The 23,545-nt window shown below is 37.0% G+C and overlaps 1 protein-coding gene across 2 annotated transcripts; it reads right to left on the bottom strand.

Moving 5' to 3' along the window:
• Positions 1 to 18,075: 18,075 nt before the first annotated feature.
• LOC121728571 lies at positions 18,076 to 19,123 on the bottom strand. 2 transcript variants are annotated; one of them, XM_042116752.1, is made up of 3 exons: positions 18,896 to 19,123; positions 18,685 to 18,757; positions 18,076 to 18,591 (listed from the first exon to the last, which is right to left on the bottom strand). In XM_042116752.1, exons 1-3 carry the CDS (start codon positions 19,010 to 19,012, stop codon positions 18,176 to 18,178), a joined length of 606 nt encoding a protein of 201 aa, XP_041972686.1. In that variant the 5' UTR covers positions 19,013 to 19,123; the 3' UTR covers positions 18,076 to 18,175. The 2 variants fall into 2 exon arrangements, with proteins under 2 accessions (XP_041972686.1, XP_041972683.1); XM_042116749.1 differs by having other exon boundaries at positions 18,076 to 18,757; positions 18,896 to 19,122.
• Positions 19,124 to 23,545: the final 4,422 nt, after the last annotated feature.

Genomic DNA, 23,545 nt, shown 5'->3' with positions numbered 1-23,545 from the left:
TTACTTAGATAGCTACGCGATAAATAATTGCTTCGAGAAGCTTGTATAATCTAGTGTTTACAAAATAATTATACAACTAAAGTCTGAACACATAACACGTCATGGGTTCCGATCACTGAATTCGGCTGCACCGTTAATGTTTGTCCACGCACTTGCCGTCTATTTTCACCTGTCCGGTGGGGCAGTTGGCCCCGGCGATGGAGGTCCGGTCGTCCAGGTCGTCGACTGCCGTCGTGTTTTTGGCTTCGCCGGCGTCGCTGCTGCCCCACACCCACGTCGACTCCTGCTCGTCGCCGTCGTCCGCGGTGTTAAATTTATTGACCAACGGCGTCTCATTAGGCTCTTTGGGCCTCACTGGGGTCTCGTGGTTTCTCTTTTTAGCTGATTCTTGAAACGACGAATGAATAGGGTCGTGGTTTTTATTAATGTTCACCCCATACTCTCTCTGGTCCACCTGATGAGTGGGGCGGACGTTGGTTCGCAATCGGGGCGCGTGCTTCTCTTTCATTTGGGACTGCTTGGGGAAGGGGTCGCTCTCGTGCCTCGGCTTGTTCGTTTTCGCCGGCCTCCCGAAGTAGGGTTCGGCCCTGCTGAGCGGGAAGGGCCGCGGAGGCTGCAGCTCGTAGCGGGGAGACGCCTGGAACTCCTCGATGTAGACCTCGTCGTACAGGACGCGGGGGCGCGCGCAACTCGCGGCGGTCACCACCAACAACAACAGTACACACATGGTCTCGCTCTGCGCACGCGCATGTGACGTGCGGCCGGTACCGCGGCGCAGCTGATACTATACGCGCCTTGAATTTTATGCTAATTTTTCTTGTTTGTTTATAAAATAGTCGTTATTCCAAGACGCTGAACTCGAAACATCTAATAGGTACCAAGGAAAAAAACAGTACCACGTAATTACATTTTTATGAACTTGAACACTTATTTTGTGGAACTTGTCATTACAATCGCATATTTCGCTTATTAGGTTCATTAGTGGAATGGCGATAGTCTGTTTACATTCTTTTTCGATTTGCAATGAGACAGTAGTAAAGTAAACCATTGTTTTATTATTTCTCAATATTAAATTACAGATTAACCGAATGGCGAATACTGATATTCCGTCGCCGGCAAGATGTAGAATAAGTAAATCATTTTTCTTTTTTCTCTCGCGGCTAATATTTGATTGTAATAGACACTCTGTTTGAACTCGGGCCTCGGGGCGACGAATCCAGGGGGGGAATAAATAACTTTATATTAATGTGACGGATTATATTATTTCCAATATCTTGCAATTCTGATTTCTATCATCGTGAATTTCGAAAAATCTTCTTTTGACGCTACGACAACGCTTTTTTAAAGGCCGGCAACGCACCTGCAGCTCTTCCGATGTTGCGAGTGTCCATGGGCGACGGTAGCTGCTTTCCATCAGGCGACCCGTTTGCTCGTTTGCCCCCCTATGTCATTAAGAAAAACTTAATGTCATATTTTATTATTATTTATTGTGGGTGAAATCACTTTATTTTTGCAATGGCATTGAAACCGTCGCCAAAACTTAGTCCTTTGGTGTTAAGAGGAGTCCACACCGCCCTTTTTTCCATACAAACGTTGTCCCCTGTTTCCTCCCTGGATAATGCTAGTAGAGTTATAATTTTTTTCCTGAATATCTACGGCCACGAATACGATGTCCCTATGTTTTCTTTTTTTTCATAATTTAATTATTAAATAAGATATGAACGTTCAAAAACCCAAAAAAATGGCCAGATTTTCCGCTGTGTTCAAACGTCCAGAAAACAGATTTGGCTAGATTATACAAAAAAAAGCAAAACATAGGAACACAGATCAAGCGTTTTTTTAATCTTTAATGAAAAAAGTACTTAAATCGGTTAAGTTTTGGAGAAGGAATCAGGGGACAACGAATCGTTGATTTTCTGGATTTTCTGCAGTTGTCTCTATCGCGTTCTGCGGTATAGGCTTGACGTAAGGGAGACAGCTATAGATATTACACGTGCTTTTTTTTCATTTCTCTAGCCCCTGGTGTATCCTCTTAAGTTAACTTCTCTATCGACACTATCGAATGTTTGACTAAGTAGGTACCCCGTTGCGTCTGCTACACCTGTGGTGAAGGCGCTTCAACCTCAAACATTCCCGTGGAGGGTTTTCCCGCTACTTGATATTCAGCGCTGATCATTGCCCACAGAGTAACAACATTCTAGTGCAGTCACTGACCTAGCTTCAGCTTAAAGTCGCTCCTACATGGAAATTTACAGGACTATTAATACATAAATATATTAAAGTATTATTATAAATGTCATAATGGTTGACTCTTTACGCTGAACCGATTTTAATATACTTAATGGACGTTGTCATAGAAAAATGTACGATCTCCGTATGATAAAAAATATCCACAGCGGAACATATAACCTCCTCCTTTTTGGAAGTCGGTTAAAAAATTCAAGAGCGACAAATCGCAATAACAGCCTATTTAAAAAAAACTTGCAGCACAGTAATTATTTATTAAATCTATCTACTACTACTAGTAACTAGATCAAACGTACTTCTGCAGCTGTTGCCTAATACTGAAGCGCTGCCTGAAATTGGGAGCTTTTTTAATCAGTACTTAATCAGGTGACGCTGCGTTAAAGAAAAAAAATAGTTTTGGATATGTTTTAGATTGCTTGTTTTCTATGAAGAGCGTCCGTGGCCTAATGGGTAGACCTTTGGTTCGCACTCCTAGAGGGTGCAGGTTCCATCCCGGGTGGAGGCGTGTACCAATGAGACATTTTCTGATATCAAGTACACAATACAGACGCTCGTACGGTGAAGGAAAACATCGTGAGGAAACCCACACATGATTGGTCCCAGACGTATTGACTAGTTCTTTCCTCTGGACTAAGCCTATGTTGCGATAATGCCGTATGTGCTTGGGCAACCATACGGACATTTAAATCTTGTCCCAGGCACTACAGTATTTGAGGAGTGGTTACTTCGCTCTGAAAATACTGTATAAATCATCCACTATGGATGCAAAGGCCGGCCCGGCCTCTCATAGAACTAGAACTATCGCTTAATGAATTGTATGTGTGTGTATAATATTATTATGTATATACCCGTTAATTAACCTACGTGTATCAACTATCAGGTAAATAATGTAAAAATTCCACCCAACATTTTTATTAACTTGAAAATACATGGTAAGTAACACATGAGTCTCTGATGCTCATTTATAAATTTAATAACAATAATATGTACAATATATTTAATAATAAAAATATATACTTACTAATCTATAAACTACTTGCAAATCTATCAATTCCAAATCACAATTTTACAACGCTTGTTGCTAAGCGGGAGTTCTCGAAAGTCTACCTGCTCAATATTTTAACTAGATTTTATGGATTGACATTCCAATTTTAAAATCTACAGGTTCTTAGGGTGAACACCGTTATACTTAAAACCATCAAATGAGCCCGTCAATATGAACAAATTTTTCTATGAGAACAATGCTGGTAACTAAAAAAAAATCATATGGCGACGTATTTTTTTGAGTTCCCAGCATTGTTCCCAACCTGTATGAATAATGACCAAGAAAGCAATAATTGTGAAAAACCAGAAAATACAAGTGTCTCTGTCAACAACTCATAATCGACGAAATTCGCTTACCATCTGGCGTTCCATCTGCTCTTTCACTGGTCCAGTTCATAAGAAACAGTTACGTTTCTTTGGGGTTTTCCCTATAATTTAATTTATTCTGCTGGTCTTGATTATAATAAGACGATAACATGCAATGTAGATTGTAGGCGTTAGAAACAGGTTCGTTGTTTATTCTCCGCTCCATAAGTGTTGGGTCCATAATATTATACCTAATTAAAGTCACGCTCGCATGTGATACATGTTTTTCGACGAATGACGTCAAAATATAAATATCATGTTATAATCGAGAATATAATTATTATGTATGAACGGTTTATACATTATCATGTAGGAACCTGTAAACCTGTCTGTCCATTACGTTTTACAGATCAAATATTAATAATATCATATCTTCACTTAAGAGAATATTTAAGAAATCCAAAGGTGGGTATAGAAATGTTAACCTTGGTTATGAATCGCGGCAACAGCGGCTACAATTAGCCCAATAAAAACTATAAACATTACTATTGAAATAGAAATTAATTTAGCTAAAAGACCAATTAACAAATCACAGTCAACAAAATAATGGAACTTAGATAAAATTAAATAATAATACACAATATGTAAATTCACCGAAGCTCATAACATTTAAAGTTCGGTTCCTCTCGAAAACAAAATTACAATATTAATTTACCGATCACGTGCATGCTCGGTGATCATCCTAACGGAGGCATCTAGCCACAGATCTACCAATAGAGTCACCGCCTGAAATGTGCACCGAAGATGTACGGAAACAAACACAAATGCCGAAATTCTGTCTAATAAGTTTCCACGCACTTTCCTTCCACTTTGATTTTTCCGGTGGGACAGTTGGATCCGTTTATAGCCGTCCTGTCGTCTAGGTCGTCTAGCTCGTCCAGGGAACTTCGACCTCTCGTCTCCACCGCGTCGTCGGAGCCCCACACCCACTCCGCCTCCCCCTCCTCCCCCGCCCTGCCCGTCAGATTGGGGACATTCGTATTTCTTCCACCTTGTCTCGTCTTTTCGTAGTTCCTCCGGTTTCCTGAATCTGGAAATGACTCCGGAGTAGTTCCATCGTGATTTTTATTAACCTTTACCCCGTGGTCTCTCTGCTTGCCCCGGCCGGAATGGCCGTTCGTTCTCAACTTCGGCACATGTTTGTCTCGGAGCTCGTGGGACTGTCCGTCGAGCCCGACGCCCCCGTGGATCGGCTTGTTAGTTCTCGCCGGTACCTCGACTACGACCCCGCTCAGGGGGTAGGGCACGAGCACCTCATACTGAAAGGGCTGCACGAGGAAATCCTGAGGGTAGCCCTGAGAAATTGGCAGGGCTCGCGCAAAGCTCGCGGCGTTCACCACCAACAACAACAGTATACACATGGTCTCGCTCTGCGCACGCACATGTGACGTGCGGCCTGTACCGTGGCGCAGCTGATACTATACAAGTTTTCGACCTCATGTTTAATTTTACTAATTTATTTGTTATTAATTTATTTGGTATTTCAATGTTTTTCAATACAATTTTATGTCCGTGACCTGGCAAGTCTCATATAAATATACATATTAGTCCATAGTCATCCATATTCCATACTAATATTATAAAATTATCTTTGTCTGTCTGTATCGCTTTCACGCTAGAACTACTGAACCGATTGTAATTAGATAATCTAGAGCCTGAGAAAGGACATAGGCTACTTTTTAACTGAAAAGAAAGGGTTGTGCGAGGGTATATTTTTTAAGTAAGTACGTAGTAGTAATTTAGTTAAGTAAGTTTAAGTAACTAACATATTATGGTGCTAAAAGTCGGTTAAATCGCTAGCGGTAACACGAATTCGTTTCAGAGATTGTAAGAACATAACCATGTCAGGAAGACGTGAGTGAATAGTGGATAGGGGGGGGGGGGGGGGTAACTTTGCAGTAATGAAGGCTACATTTTATCCCAGCTTTCCCATGGAAGCGGGGACCACCGCGCGCTATAAACTGAAAACCACAAGGACGGGGTCGCAGGCAACAGCTAGCGATCATACTCGTAATAATATTATGCGGACATTCATATAAGTCTATAACAAATCATAATGCATTAAAGATATCAGGCGGAAATGCTAATCGAAACATTGATCATATTGTCATTATTTCAAGCCCGAGGAGACCATCTAACAAAAAGCTATGTTCACCACTGTAAATTTTTGTTAAAATCAGTTTTATAGTATGGGAACTATTTGATGCAAACAAACTAGCTTAACAAAAAGTATATTTTGTCTTCAAAGAATTCAGCATATAATATAATACTAGCTATTTGACCGAGCTTTGCTCGGTATTCGATGAAAATGACATTTTCTGAAAATGATTCCTAGCTAGATCGATTTATCGCCCCCGAAACCCCCTATATACAAAATTTCATGAAAATCGTTGGAGCCGATTCCGAGATTCCAATTATAAATATATATATATACAAGAATTGCTCGTTTAAAGATATAAGATTTAAAAGCAGATATTTTTTTTAAATTTTTAAAAAGCACCAAAGCAATAACGATTATTTATTTTTCATGTTTGGCCGCCGTACACGTCGAAATATGTAATCGGCAAACACTTTCCATTGATTTTCACCTGTCCCATTGGACAGCTGTTAGCGCCGGGAACACTGTAGATCACGTCGTCTCCGTGACTCCTGGCGTTGGGTATCGGCACCACACATATTCCGTTAATCTTCACCTGCCCCGTCGGGCAGTCGCCTCCGTCGAAGATGGTCCTGGAGATGTGTGGGCTGACTTTCTTAACTGTCCAGAGGGGTACACATTGTCCAGCTTCGTTCACGAAGCCCCCATACAAGCAGTCCTGATAATCGAGGTACATGACAGCATTTCCGAAGGTTGTGTCCACGAAAGCCGCGCCCAAAACTAGTAGCAGGATTGCGTTCATTTTCAAGCCGTCGACAGCAGCATAATAATTTATTCTTGCTTCTTTACATCGCTTATTTAACACTCTATTATTAGCGTGAAATTGCCACAAGGACTTACTAGCTGTTTAGTTGTGCCGATAGAAATATTGATCGATCATATTAGCGACGGGCCCATGCACAGTGTACGGAGGAGACGAAAAATCGGAAATTTTCTATTTTCTTCAATTTTGAATAGGCATTAATATTATGAATGCGAGAGTAGAACACCCGCGAGTCAATTCGCAATAGTTTTCATGCTACGAGTTACCAGTTTAGCGATTTTTTGCGGCCCGGAAGCGAAAAGTCCATATTTCTCCAAAACATTTACGTAATAAATAAAATTTTGTATTCCACCTGAAAGCTTATTAAATAGGGTATATTTCAAGCCTTTTTCCCGATCCGCTGTGTCGATATTTTACCTACAATAAAATAATTTACATTTTTAGGTTTTTATTTTTTTTATCCAAAACCAAACAAAACGCGCAATCGAAAATATCAACAAATTAAAGGAATACAAGCATTCTATACACACAAAAAAAAATCACTCGTCAGATCCGTTTAGCATTGGAGATATTTGATTGTGAAATCCCTCGCTAGGGCTTGCCACCATACGTCTTTCAATGGATGGCTGTCAATAATACAATAGAAATAATTACATAATACATTAACATTTAAAGTATTAAAGTTATATATGCTTTTAATGAGTATACTTTAAAATTATAAAAAAAAGTCTTACAAAAAAAAAAACACATAACCTCCTCTTTTTATAGAAATCGGTAAAAAAATCGGATGTCAGTTCGTAATACTTCAATCAATTAATATTATTTCTAGTATTTAAAAAAAAAACAAGGTAAGTGACGGTCACGCCAAAACGAAAAGACTACAAATAATACAGCGTTGCGTCGTTTGATAACCCTGTTGACAATTAAGTTTGTAAATTGAATAGATTAAGTTAGAACTCTTTTTTTATTGGTCTGAGGTTAGAACAAAACAGATCTCACGGGTGATTTTTTTGTGTGTATAGAATGCTTGTATACCTTTAATTTGTCGATATTTTCGATTGCGCGTTTTATTTGGTTTTGGATAAAAAAAAAACCTAAAAATGAAAATTATTTTATTGTAGGTAAAATATCGACACAGCGGATCAGGAAAAAGGCTTGAAATATACCTTATTTAATAAGCTTTCAGGTGGAATACAAAATTTTATTTATTATGTAAAAGTTTTCGAGAAATATGGATTTTTCCCTTCCGGGCCGCAAAAAAACGCTAAATTTTGGTAACTCGTAGCATGAAAACTATTGCGAATTGATACGCGGGTGTTCTACTCTCGCATTCATTTTACTAATGCCTATTCAAAATTGAAGAAAATTGAAAATTTCCGATTTTTCGTCTCCTCCGTACACTGTGCCATGTAGGTTGAACTGATTAATGTTTTATTTTAAGTTCCTCGAATATTGACTATAATAAAAATAGTCGTGATAAATCCGAATCAAACGATTCGAATCGAAACGAACACATTTAGACATCAATTCCAAATAACATAAATGAAACGAAAAATAACGATTTTAGCAATTCGATTTATTACAGTAATATTATTTTTGCGGAGTGTCCACGGTGTCCGGTTCGGGGAAATAGAAGACCGTGCCATTGATAATAATCATGTCCGTACACGTCCCGTTGATAACATGCTGCCCTATTTGACAGACTGGGACATCTGCGACGTCTTCCGAGCTTGTCCCTCCGCTGAGCGCGACGACCACCAGCAGCACCAACAGATTCATGCTCGGACAGTAAAATATGTTAAACAGAGACTCCCTTATGATCCACCTTTTAATTTATGTTGCTTATTAAAAAATTAAATTTTCATCGTCATTCGTCATGGTTTAACACGAGTACTGTGATAGTATTAACTTGTGCCAGTTAAACGTGATCAAAATTGTCGATGATAATATTTATTTCAATTTTCAGAATAGACTCAATTCCGACTTGTAGCTTGACGCGTGTAGCTCTTCGATCCGCTAGCTCTTTGCTGCAAAATAATAATTGAAATAAGTCTGAAATTGAATACTATTAAATTGATTTAGTAACAGCTCGCGATATGTATGTGATGTAGAGAGCTACCGTCAAATTGTATGGCACGCTTTAAATTACATTTGATTACTTGCAATATAAATAGAATAGAGGATCGACAGAAAGTCAAAGTTTAACATCTACCGTCCGAGCATGAAGCTGCTGCTGCTGCTGCTGGTGGTGGGCGTCGTGATCGGAGAGGGGACGAGCTTCGGGAAGCCCGGGATAGACTGTCCGATGGCGGTCAAGACCGAGGAGGGAGGATGCCCCCCGGGCTTCAGGAGAGCGATCGCAAATTTCGACGGAAAAGACTGTCCGACGGGACAGGTAAAAATCGCGGGAAAATGTGTGGACAAACATTAAACAGACTTTTGTTGCCGTATCGAGCGATAGAAGTTATATGTAGAAAAAATATTGTTTAACTTCACATATTACTAAAAACAGTAAATAAATTGTTGATTCATTATTATTATGTGCCTTCTGTTTGAAATGTCTCTAAGATATTGGTCGTCCCTGTCCCTTTGTATTTTTCTTAGCACCTACATAATATGTTAAGAACTTATAATTGTTTCTTTTTCGTTAAATGAAATAGAATCTTCCGCCGACTTTCAAAAAATCTATATAATATTGATTATACGAGTATTCATTTCTTCAAAATAATATAAACAGTAGTAAAGACTTAATTTTTGGATCACCAATAGTCCTCCATATTGTTCTTCTCTTTCAAATCTTATTTGGTGAGATACCGTAGATAGATAGATAGATATTACACACTGACCTCCATTATACAAGTACGCTGGACTTAATATATGATACCAACCTGCTTTTTGTGCCTATTTGAAGCGGAATCAGCGCCCCCAATGCGGGGGAAGAGAAGTAAATCTGACGTAACTTGCAAATGGCCGCTTAATCGCTATTGGTTGTAGAAACCATCCAACCAATTACATTTTTACGTCAAATTTAATTCTCTTCCCCCGCATTGGGGGCGCTGATTCCGCTTCAAATAGGCACAAAAACCAGCAATAATTTCAAAGGCTAGTCTGTCAAGAAAGTCATGACAGGGGGGATTTTTTTTAAATGAAATAAAAAATAAGAGAACTTTATTATTCGGGATAAAAATGTGCAAGGTGACAATATTTAAAATGTAATAAGCGTTCTCTGTGAAAATACAAAGAAAAAAGTACACCTTTTAAGCGTGATTACGTTTAGAAAATTTTCCCGCCTGTCATGACTTTCTTGACGCACTATAGCTACTTAAGAGGATACCAGGGACGAGAGAGATTGAAAATAGTTATTTGAAAATGTATTGCTGTCTCACCAATCTCAAGTCTCCCACCTACAGACCGCAGAGCGCGATAGAGACTACACGACAAAAGTTCTAATAAAAGAACAGAAAATCTTCAATTCGTTGTCCGCTGATTCCTTCTCCAAAACTTAACCGATTTAAGTACTTTTTTCATTAAGAATTAAAGCAAGGCTTGAGCTATGTTCCTATGTTTTATTTTTTTTTGTATATTTTAGCCAGTTTTGTTTTCTGGGTGTTTGAACACAGAGGAAAATCTTGCCATTTTTTGGGTTTTTGGACGTTCTTATCTTTTTTAATAATAAAATTATGAAAAAAAAAAGAAAACATAGGGACATGCTAACAGTGGCCATAGATATTCAGGAAAAAAATCATAACTATACCGGCATTATCTAGGGAGGAAACAGGGGACAGCGTTTGTATGGAAAAACGGCGGTGTGGATTAGGAGCTAGACTAGACTAGAAAATACGGGAGAAAGGTGGCGTTCAGCGCAATACTGCACTATTGCCGGAAATCGCTAAATAGTGAACATTGGAAATTGCCAAAAAACTTCCATTTCGATGTGGAAAAATTAACCCTAAGACAAGTTTTTGAAAGAAAAAATATTATATTATAATCTACGAATAATAAAAACTAAGGAAAAGTAACTCCGTCAAAAAACATGTTCCACAATACTTGTCAAAGAAGTGTACCTTAGGTACACATTTTAATACATTTGCAAAATTCAGGTGACCTTGAGCGGTACTAGGCTGACGTTACATGACAGGGGGCTAAAATGGTCACATATAGCAATTCCTCTCAATCAATTCAGCAAATGAATTGTCAAAACTGTCAAACTGACAAATGTGAAATCAGTACAAAAATACAGAAATGAATTGCAAGCAGAGTTGCATTTTGCGATTTTAGAAAAATGAATCATATAATGATTCATATCATGATTCTTCAAAGCGACCATTTTAGCCCCGCGGATCAAAAGGAACCAAATTTAAAACGGTAATAGTAGAGTAACGATTCCTCAGTTTTTATTATTCGTAGATTATAATATTATTTTATTACGAAAAACATATTTGTTGGAAATGTTTTTGCCTCTCTTTTAAAAACCAATTGAATGGTATTTAACTATTTACTACTACAGTATTTAGTGTTACATCAAAATTGAAGTTTTTTGGCAATGTCCACTATAGCGATATCACATCGGGTATTGAACTTAGATTGTTTATCTTCTTTTATACTTAATTAATTAATTACATTAAAATTATTACGATGTATCATTAAAGTATCGTAAATATTTTGTAATACTTACTATATATTAATGTAGTAAGTAAATGTCATTACTTATTTAAAAAAATCGGCCAAGTGCGAGTTAGATTCAAGCACGAAGGGTTCCGTACCACAATAGAGCAAAAATAGGCTGAAAATTGTGTTTTTTGTATGGGAGCCCCCCTTAATTATTTAATTTATTTAAATTTTAATATTAATTTTTAAAGTACAAATACAACTGAGTATTTCGTGAATATTTCAAATGCCTATGTGTGGCCGTTATTGATATCGAGTCGTCGAAAATCACGTTTGTTGTATAGGAGCCCCCCTTAAATATTTAATTTATTTTGTTTTTAGTATTTGTTATTAAAGCGGCAACAGATATACACAATCTGTGAAAATTTCAGAAGGCTAGCTATAGCGGTTCTTGAGTTACAGCCTGGAGACACACAGACAGACAGACGGACAGACAAGGAAGTCGTAGTAATAGGGTCCCGTTTTTACCCTTTGGGTACAGAACTGAAAATTACCGTCCGATAACACTATTACCCGTACTGTCAAAAATATTCGAAAAAGTAATGTACAAGAGGCTTAAAAAACTTTATAGAAAAACATAATATAATTAAGCAAGAACAATTTGGCTTTCAAAGTAATAAAAGCACTACTACAGCAGCAGCAAAATTAGTAAGACAGATTGTTAAATACTTAAACGACAAAAAGTCTACATTTTGTATTTTTTTCGACATGTCTAGGGCTTTCGATTTCGTGTCCCACAAAGTGCTGCTGAAGAAATTAAGCAACTTAGGCATCAGAGATCCTGCATTAAGTTGGTTACAATCATACTTATCTGACAGAGAACAATATACTGAAATCGTGACAGTCATTAAACAAATCTTAACTACAGTTAGATCTAAAAGTAGAGCAAATAGAGTCGGAGTACCCCAAGGAAGTATACTTGGTCCACCCATGTTATTGATTTATATGAACGACTTCCCTGATATTACAAATTATGACTGTACCCTTTTTGCGGATGACATCTCTATATTAATAAACTATGACAATGATAATAAAAATAAAACTAATATTGACATACATAATTTGATCAAATCTGTAATTGACTGGATGAATAACAATAACTTAAATATAAATCTGACCAAAACCAATTTTATTGAGTTTAAAAACATTAGGACTAAACCCGCCATCTGCAATAAAATAATATATGAAAACGAAAGTATACATAAGACAACACACACAAAATTCCTGGGTTTGCATATCGACGAGCACTTCAATTGGAAAGCTCACATAGAGTATGTATGTAGCAAAATTAACCGATTTGTATTTGTCCTGGGACAACTCAGACAGGTTGCATCGATGCATACAGTTCTATCGGCATATCATGTATATGTAGCATCAATCCTTAGATATGGCCTGCTACTCTGGGGCAACTCGACGGACGTAGACAAGGCTTTCATTGCACAAAAAAAATGTGTGCGTGCGATGTGTGGCAAGCCACCGTACGAGTCCTGTAAACCACTGTTCCAAAAACTAAGTATAATGACTCTACCGAGTATGTACATATACGAATTAGTTAATTACGCAAAAATAAATTATAAAAGTTTCAAAAAAGCATGTAGTATTTTTTTTTTCTTTTTTTTGGGCTTTTTTTCACAGAAGATTATCACCTAATATTGAAATTGGATCAAATTGACCTCCAATAAATATTACAACATTTAACCCATTTCAAATTCCATTATTAAATACAATTATTTTAATTTCATCAGGATTAACCGTAACTTGAGCCCATACATATATCCCAGAAACAAAGGAAACCCTGACAGACTAGTACTCGATGTCATTCCAAAATACGCAATGTACCAAAAACAATATTATGCTATGTGCATAAAAGTATATAACGTTATTCCTAATAATATAAAAAACCTACCGTACAAAAAATTTAAAAAGGAAATAGTGAATTGGCTAAAAATTAAAAACTTCTATTCTATAAAGGAATTATTCAATTCAAAAAGTGATATACATTTGTAATTATATTATTGTAATAACGTTGACTTAATTCTATATAATAATATAATTTTTCTTTTATTTTAATCATTGTGACCATAATTTAATTAATTTTCGTATATAATTGACCATATTATTATAATTTAATTATTACTATGACATACATTTATTCTAATTAGTTCGTATGAACTTGATGTCTTCTCTGTTTTCTTTCCTATTATAATATAAACGTGATAATTAATTTAAACAATAATTGTACTGACATGTCATCTACGATTTATTACTCTACCAATTTGATATTTTAATTATTACTTGGACAAATGTTGACTTCCAATAATATCTAATGATTAATGTTAAAATTTGACAATTAAGAGTTAATTTAAATTTTTATAATAATTATGTATATTTGCATGCTATTTTATAATATAGCTAAAAGTGTTAGACTATAAGAACATCATTACCACCTACTGTATTGTACTACTACTAAAAAAAAAATTGAACCCTAAAAAAGAAACTGAAGAACTTGGCCATCCGAACCAAATATTCTATGCTGGGTGCGTTGCCACGCCGCCGCGCCGCTACGCTGCCCGCTGTATTACCAATTTAATTTATTATACTCGTAGGTACTCATAGTAAAATAACGTTGGATTACGATTCAAATTTTAATTTATTACTTGTCACAATATCTTTCTAATGTATGTCCACACATTTTCCATCGATTTTGACCTGTCCCGTTGGACAGTTGTTCCCCTCAAAGGCTCTCCTGTAGATCCCGCATCGTCCGTCCTCCTGCCTATATTCCTCTGGACACTCGGCGCTCGCGGCACTCGGCCCCCTACTTATCACGACGCCCACTATCAGCAGCAGCACCAACAGATTCATGTTCGAGCCATTCAATATTTGCCTCTCTATGATTACCTTTTTATTCGACTGGCTTATAATATTGTTAGGCCACGGTTAAAATTGTATGTAATCAAAAATATAATATGTAATTTAAAGCGTGTGATTGTTATATAATAAAATATCACGGTCTACTTTTGAATTAATTTTATGTCTCGTTTGTAGGATTTTTAATTTAATGTTTAAAATTTGCAGTCCCTTGGATCTTTTCGTAGAATTACTAAATGCCACGTGCCACGTATAAATCTTATATCTTTAAACGAGCAATTCTTGTATATATTTATATATACAGGGTGTAACAAAAACAAGTGATAATACTTTAGGGTCTGTACGTGTTCCTTGTAGAGAGTTCACTGTGAAAGTAGCAGCGCTGAAAGACCAATTTTTTTTTCACTTTTGTATGGGGAAACTTGTGACGCTCGGGCCGTTGCCCATACAAAAGTGAAAATTTTTTTTCGTTTTTCAGCGCTGCCACTTTCACAGTGAACTCTTTACAAGGAACATGTACACACCCTAAAGTATTAACACTTATTTTTGTTACACACTGTATATATATATATAGCTAGGAATCATTTCTAGAAAATGTCATTTTCATCGGATACCGCACAAAGCTCGGTCAAACAGCTAGTAATTATTATAAGCACGATGTATTATCAGGAAAAAGTGAATTAGCAGTGAACGGTAGGGTAATGACAATCAAATAAGCACATATTATGTATTCTGTATTTTGGTTTAGAAAATATATCCACTTCAAAATGGAGTTCCAAAATTCCACCGTAACATACATACAGAGCAAGTTAAATAAAAGCTTTTAAAAAACAACTCAAACTCAAACTTTTTTATTCAGAATATTTTTTTTCAAATGTTCTCTGAACGTCTACATGCCGCCTACCACCGGTTCGCGAACTAACCCGGCGAGAAGAACCGGCGTAAGTAACTCGCAATGGAAGTAAGTACCCAAGAAATAAGATTAAAAATTAAAAGCAAAATAAAGCAACAGCCAATGAATCATAATTCGTAAGTAACGTATTTCAAAAACCGAACATAATACTTATTAATTATTATATATATTATTAAATAAATAAATTTAATGTATGTCAACACATTTTCCATTGATTTTCACCTACTTCGAAGCGCAGTTGGCTCCGTCGAAGGAGGTCTTGTAGCCGTAGGAGTACTCGTATCCCCTGTGTCGTGGCGCACTTCGTCCATGCTGGCGACAACGCCCGTAGCCCCTGATATAGGGTAGGGGCTCCGCGTAGGTGAGGGCCTCTCCACTACTTGCAACTACCCAGGCAGCGGCCCCCACTAACAGCAGCAGCACTAAGGAATTCATCTTCGGAGGTCACGATGTCTGCAGCTCCACAAGTTTAGTGTTATTCTGATTTGGCTTCTTTATATAGTGTTTTAAATAATTAATTTATTTTAATTAGCATTTTAAAATTAAAATTACCATGAAATCTTAGTTATGCTATGTCGATATTGTAGTCTTAATTAGTTCCTAGGGTCTCCACCCTCAACTCAACTTTTATGGCACAACCTACAGTGGCTCGACCGTGTTGTTAAAATTATTATTTTTAACAAAAAAATTAAAACCGACTTCCAAGGTAAAAACAATAATACTACTAAAACCGACTTCCAAGGTAAGAACTAAAAAGTATCTAATAACTCTCTTTAATATTGCCTTTTTCAGAATTCGTCTAAATCTTAACTATTTCTGTACATATACTACAGACTACAGTCTTCATTACTTTGAAGTCGGTACCAGTCCCAAAAGTTTCAGATATTCTGACATTGACTGAACTCACGAATTAGCTAGTACCGACTTCAAAATAATACTCGTAAAGACTGTAGTATGTACAGAAATAGTTGAGATTTAGACGAATTCTGAAAAAGGCAATATTAAAGAGTAAGAGTTATTTGATACTTTTTAGTTCATATTATTATTGTTTTTACCTTAGTAGTCGGTTTTCATTTTTTGTTAAAAATAATAATTTCACTCTTTTTAGTTATCTACAGGATAAGGCTTTAAGCGTAAATAATCACTAAGAATGTTAACTATTCACATTGTGTTACTGTAAGCGAAATTATGGTAAATGCTTGCAGTTATCTAAGCGATGCTGCAATTTCCAAACTTTTATCAAATATTTAATTATATTAAACAGAACTCCTGAACCTTTAAAAGGTTCAGGAGTTCTGTTCAGTGTCTCTGGGTCCAGGGACACCTTCGTATGAAATTTCACTTATTTGTAACATATGTTTAAGTTACTAGAAACAACTTCTTAACCACTATGTGTGTTCTAATTTTCAAGGATTTACCTCGACTGCTCATAGATCCCATCATCAGATTACCACTTTCGTAATTGTTATACAAAATTTAGATTATATCCTATACAATAACACAAGAATTTTAAAAATCGGTCCACAAACAGCGAAATAATCATCAAAAACATCAGCTTCGATGCAAAATATCACGAAAACTACCACTAATTGGGTCATACTGTGATGACTGATGACTTATGGTAATTGGTATTGAACACTAATAAAACACAATTTTTCGTGCACTTTTTCCACTATATTAAGATATTATTACAACTTTTTTTACAACAAAAAAAATTGTTGTAATAATATCTTAATATAGTGGAAAAAGTGCAAGGAAAAATTGTGTTTTATTAGTGTTCAATATGAATTTCCACCAACAACCGACAGTACAATCAATTACACATATACTCATGTTATAATTATAATTGTGATGATGATAATTATTGAAATTGAGAAATTGGCTTATGCATTCAGTGGTTTAAACAACGCAAAAATCTCCGAATCTGTATCTACAAGGATTCAAAAGTTCTGTTGGGTACCTTCGGATCCAGGGTATAACCTGGTGTGAAATCTTACTTTTTGGTAGCATGTGCCTTGAATACTTCAGAAAAAAATGAAATCACTATATGTTTCCATACAAATTTTAAGGGTTTTCTTCGATTCCTCAAGGATCCCATCATCAGATCACCACTTTTGTGAACATGGTACCAAATTCAAGCTTAACCCTATATAACACAAAAATAATTTTGAAAATCGGAACGCAAACGGCTGATCGTTGAACATACAAAAAAAATGAAAAAAAAAAAGATACATACAGCCGAACATATTACCTCCTCCTTTTTGGAAGTCGGTCAATGACGGTTTCGTCGCCAACAGGATATAAAACTGCAAAGTTTTGACGCTAAAAGTAAAAGTGCAGCACCAGCAAAAACTGTCAACCAAAAGTTTTGTTCGACAATTGACAACGTTTCTGTCAATAGGCTGATATGACAAGTAGACTAGCACGAGTCGGCGCATGAGTACCGAAAACTATTCCACCTCAATTTTTTTATACGATCCTCTTCAAATTGCCCTATCCTGATGATATAAATGCATGTTGCCATGGCGCAACCCGGCGCCATATTGTTTAAACAAACATTGTTTTAACAATGGCAGGGAATTGTTATTTTTCAACCGGACATTTTTTTATATTCTTTATTGAAATACCAATAAAAAGAGTCCTATGACTTTTCACGATAAAGTTAATATTTTTAAAGATATGAATTTTTAAAGGTTTGAAAAATCTCAAATTTGGGTACTTTCGACCCAAGAAAAATATATTTTAAAACAATAATGTTAAAGTTATATATATTTTTAAATTCTTTATACAATATTTAACACTACTACCGCCCTCTGCTCCGACCTTTTCGTAAAACCCTATAAAATAATACACCTTGGACTGCCAAAATATGTATTGCTGAAGCTGGAGTTACGTTTGAGTCATTATATTTTATTATTATTGTATTCTCATATCATAATATTTTATTATTATTTTGTTCTCCAATAAACTAGTATCTTTTTATAGGTATTATAAATATTATAATTAATACTACTAAGCGTATGTTGAGTGATCTAAAGTCCATTATTGTATGTTCATAATTTTTATTCTCATACTCTACAAATATATTGTATATATTTAGTGCTCGTCCATTAGAAATTCTTTGCTACACCTTCGGAATTGTCAATTAGTTCCGCATCCTCTGACTTCCTTCTTTATATTCACCGTCCCGGCTGAAGACGTTAGGGGAGCGTTTAAATATTCGCCTGCACAATCCATCGTAGTAAATTGTCCCCGGCGGGCAGTTGGCCTTCTCGTAACCGCCTTTGGATTCAGCGGCGCGTCTACCTCTTCCCACGCAATCTCCTTTAAGATAAAATTTCCCCTTTGGGCAGTAGGGCTCGTCGGAAATGTCTTTGATGGAGGCATCAGCGGCGCGTCTATCAGTAACCATGCACTTCAGCCCATCCTCGGTCTTCGCTGTTCCCGGTGGACAAGAGGTGACGTCAGCGGCGCGTCTACCTATAACTATGCACTGCCCAGATTTGGCCTTCATTGTTCCCGGTGGACAATAGTCAACATCAGCGGCGCGTCTACCTCTTCCCACGCAATCTCCTCTATGATAAAATTTCCCCTTTGGGCAGTAGGGCTCGTCGGAAATGTCTTTGATGCCTGCATCAGCGGCGCGTCTATCAGTAACCATGCACTTCAGCCCATCCTCGGTCTTCACTGTCCCCGGTGGACAGTTGGAATCATCAGCGGCGCGTCTACGTGGATCTATACACTGCCCATCATCGGTTTTCAATCCCCCTTGTGGACAGTCATCAGCGGCGCGTCTACGTGGATCTATACACTGCCCATCATCGGTTTTCAATCCCCCTTGTGGACAGTCATCAGCGGCGCGTCTCTCTATAACCTCACACAACCCTCCCCCCATTTTCACTGTCCCCGGTGGACATTCGACTCCGGACGTGGCTTCGGTGATCACGGCGCCCACCAACACCAGCAGCATTAGCAAGTGCATGTTATAATTAGGCGGTTGATTCAATTTTTTTACCAAAATAGTAATTTTCTAAAACAATAACATTCCTGCAGAGTGGTTACAGGAGAATGTTGGTGGTTGTTATTTGTTTGTTCTACATATTGTGCTATGCCTGCATACCTAATTCAGTAATTTATTTTACACATTATTAAATTTCATGCTACAATTGGAGTAATTTCAAGGGCTCAACTACCGTCATATGTCTCCGTGGTGTAGGGATTTAACGGCTTGGCTCTTGGAAGTAGGTACGATTTCTGAGCTCATATAAAAATACTAGCTGTTGCCCGCGACTTCGTCCGCGTGGACTTCAGTTTATAGCGCGCGGAGTCAACAAAATTGGTGTCAAAAGCTTTTTAAAACCTGGTACCCCTTAAATCAAAATACCCAAAACAGCCGTGTAGTGTGCACATAATATTATTTATTTATTTATACCAAATTTAAAAGCTTATTTAGTTTTACACAACTTAGCTGCATTACACAACTTTAGCTTTACCCATGAACAATTTAGCATTTATTACTGGTATGCTGTTGTTTCTGATATCTATGTTGGTAGGTGAGTTATTTGATAACGTGTGTAACAATCGAAAGAATCGAAAAACTTAGCTCAACATGGTACCATCTCTTATAGAAATACATATGAGCATATGAGCAAGCGATAGCGCGATCTAGGCGACTCTTCTCGCCATCTGTTATGAGTTTTGGAACTAACTTAATTTGAACAAATTTACGCATAAACACCCCCTTACAACCCCTTTTTCCAGTAAAAAAGTAGCCTATGACCTTTCTCAGGCTTTAGACTATCTGTGTACAAAATTCATTACAATCGGTTCAGTAGTTTTTGCGTGAAAGCGAGACAGACAGACAGAGATACTTTCGCATTTATAATATTAGTATAGATTGTTTCCTTTTTTTTTAATGAAATAAGGGGGCAAACGAGCAAACGGGTCACCTGAAGGAAAGCAAATTCCGTCGCCCATTGACACTCGAAGGATCAGAAGAGCTGCAAGTGCGTTGGCACCGGCCTTTTAATAGGGAATAGGGTAATAGGGGAGGGTAAGGAAGGGAAGGGAAGGGAATAGGGGAGGGTAGGGGAAGGTAGGGAAGGGAATAGGGTAGGGATTGAGACTCCTTGTTTGGATAGGACCTTGAATGGTGATGACTTGATTATTCGCAAAGAATGATGATGTACGCGTCCTGTTAGAAGCACCACTTTTTCCGATTTAGTATACACTCAATAGGATCCCAACTTTCTTAATGCTATTTCACTTGAGTTACTGAATCAATTAGACGTCTAAAAGTAAGGTGGAATAAGCCCGGTTTAGTTATCAACGAAAAGCTATTTTATATAAATTATAATGTTCTGCAAAAAACTACATCCTTATGATTTCCAAGCGGAAGTCCGTTTATTGCAAATAATCGATGCTATCTCTTGGGGATTTTCCGTCCAACATCCTGATCCCGGCTCTGATATTGGGTTTCTGCTGAGCCCCGAATAAATCAGCCTCTAGTATGACAACTTACAGGTTGATGGCAACAACCATTAGTATAACGAAGTTTCTATTGTAGACTATAATGATTCATTCATCTATACATCTATACATACATCTATATATATCTATACATCTATACATATAAATAAAATTGGAGTGTCTGTTTGTAATATTGAAAGAACCGTTTTTTACTGCATTCATATGAATGTATATAGGGTACATACACCAAAACAACATTTTTTTTAATTTTTGTTCCGGCTAATCTCTGAAATGGCTGGAGCGATTTTGACGGGACTTTTTTTGGCACATAGCTGATGTAGTAAGGAATAACTTAGGCTACTTTATAACCGACTTCCGAAAAGGAGGAGGATATATTTAACTTTTTTTATATTGGTTCGCAGATAACTTCGCCATTTGTGGACCGATTTTCAAAATTCTTTTGTTATTATATGAGATGTAGCCCGAATTTGGTACAAAGATCACAAAAATGGTGATCTGATGTCGGGACTCCTTGAAATTTATATGAAAACATATAGTGATTTTACGTTTTTCTGAAGGATTTTAGGCTTGAACTAATAAAAAATAAGAATTTGCGCCGAAGTATACCCTGGTTCCGAAGGTGCTGTACAGAACTCTTGAATCCTTATAGATACGGCATACATGTTCGGCAATATAGCTAATACGGTTCTTGGGATACAGCCAGGATGCGGACAGATATTCTAAGTACTGACATACGGTTTTGCTCGATAGTTTTACTCCAAATCGAGCAATAACCACCGTGTAGACCGCCAATACTGACAGCTCGAAGGCTCGCTTCGAGCCGGCTCGATGGAATTAAATATGTCATATATGTCATTTCCTTCGATTTCGAGTGAAACTATGGAGCAAAACCGTATGTGAGTACTTAGCATTAGACAGGCTTCAAAGTATTTGTAATAAGTATTCATTTTAACTATTTGGAGGAACCCTAAAAAGGGGAAAATTTCTCTCTTTTTCATTATCTTTGTTATCACATTTTGCTGACGCGGACAAAGTCGCGGGCAACAGCTAGTTATAAAAAAAAATATCCACAACCGAACGTATAACCTCCTCGTTTTTGGAAGTCGGTTAATAAAATTGGAGTGTCTGTTTGAAATATTGAAAGAACCGTTTTTTACTACATGCATATTATGAATCTATACATATACGATACATACACCAAAACAATATTTTTTACAATTTTTGTCTGTATGTCTGTCTGTCTGTCTGTTTGTTCCGGCTAATCTCTTAAACGGCTGGAGCTATTTTGCCGGGACTTTTTTTGGTAGATAGCTGATGTAGTAAGGTGTAACTCAGGCTACTTTTTAACCGACTTCCAAAAAGGAGGAGGTTATATTTTACTTTTTTCATATTTGTTAGCGGACTATCCATCTTTGTTATTATACTATGTTGACGCGGACGAAGTCGCGGGCAACAGCTAGTACCACAATATAATAATACGTGGCCGGTTTCATTAAAATCAGACCAGTAACGCAGGAGTAATTCTATAGTGCCCAAGTGTGTGCGCTGTACACAAGAGCATTCTCTATTCCTTTTACTCTCATAACTCAGTGGGACGGAAGACCGACACGACTGGCGAGAGATCAGGCGCAGGACTGACTTTTTACATGTCCATCTGCATGGATCATCTTACTTGTCAGACAATTATTAGGTCATCAGCCTGCATTGTCCTAACCAAAGTTGGAAATAACATGCGATTCGATTTCCAAAGCGGGAATCGAATCCACGACCTCCAAGTCAAGAGACACGACCTTCAGCCACTGGACCAAGCGATGGAGGCGTTACCGATACCATAATAAAATACAGCATAGTTAAACTGGCCCGTTAGCTAATACTTTTTCTTTATCTCTTCTTTGTAGATTTGCCGATCAAAATGTATGGAATTGACATAAGCATTCGTTGACCGTCGACTCCTCTAATCTCAATTCCATACATTTTCATCGGCGATTCTATAAAGAAGCGATTAAGAAAATGTCTCGGCTACAGGCTCTGGTATGTGTCCTTGAAATTTAATTCGGACAAAACAGATACGAAACAGAGACGAAGTTATTGTGAGATCTCTGAGACCCATTTGCAGCAGTCTGGAGTTAAGTTAGATATTGCGAATTGCGACAGCAACATACTCGTTCCTCGTATTAAGAAGGCATAATTTTACTCCGACTGGCGCAAGTTGGCCTTAAGTTATCTGAAATAAAGCTTATGATTGCATGCGCAGATTTGGGCAAGCCAGTATGAATATGATCTACTAAATTTATTTATATTGTGCACATAAGCCATAACTTTTCCTATCGTAGCCGTCCAATTCTATAATTACACAGATTAATGAGTAATAACTAATGACTAATACATTGCTCGTCTCGCTGTACCTGGCAGACGGTGATACAAACTTCTCGGAAATGTAACCGGCAATGGAATCTGCTTTTGTTTACATCATATTCCATGGACCTTTGGCCAATAATAATTGTTATAGGTGAACTCATCTTTGACCATTCGTAATATTGTTAATAGTAGTACAAATATTGAAGAATTATTTGTTAAAAATTAAGTAGGAGGTCAAGAGAAAATAATATAATGGTTCAATTTTAACTAAAATTCAAACTACATCTAATAGTCAAGGTCCCTTGAACATTTTTTTTATTACTATCAAGCAAATTTTTCGTGAGTATCTTCATTTTGATAAGACGAACAACAATTTCCTCTGCGAAAATTCTCGAAAGTGGTAGCTAACAGAGATAGAAAGGATTTAATATTTTGATTTGATCGTCCTAAAATATGGATTTTTATTTTTTTAAAGTAACATTGTCCTACAAATAGAATTGTAGGACAATGTTACTTCAAAAAATCAGCTGGTTAGGGTTCCGTAGTCAACCAAATTTTGTTGATTACAGAACCCTAAAACGGAACCCTAAACAGTTAATTTTTGTACTTATATTGATAGGTTAATGGTTATAATATAACCACAGGCACACACTCAACCAATGACGAC

Source organism: Aricia agestis, chromosome 1 (genome assembly GCF_905147365.1).
Source record: "Aricia agestis chromosome 1, ilAriAges1.1, whole genome shotgun sequence".
Lineage (NCBI taxonomy): Eukaryota > Metazoa > Arthropoda > Insecta > Lepidoptera > Lycaenidae > Aricia > Aricia agestis.
This window is presented reverse-complemented; position numbering and strand designations above follow the sequence as displayed.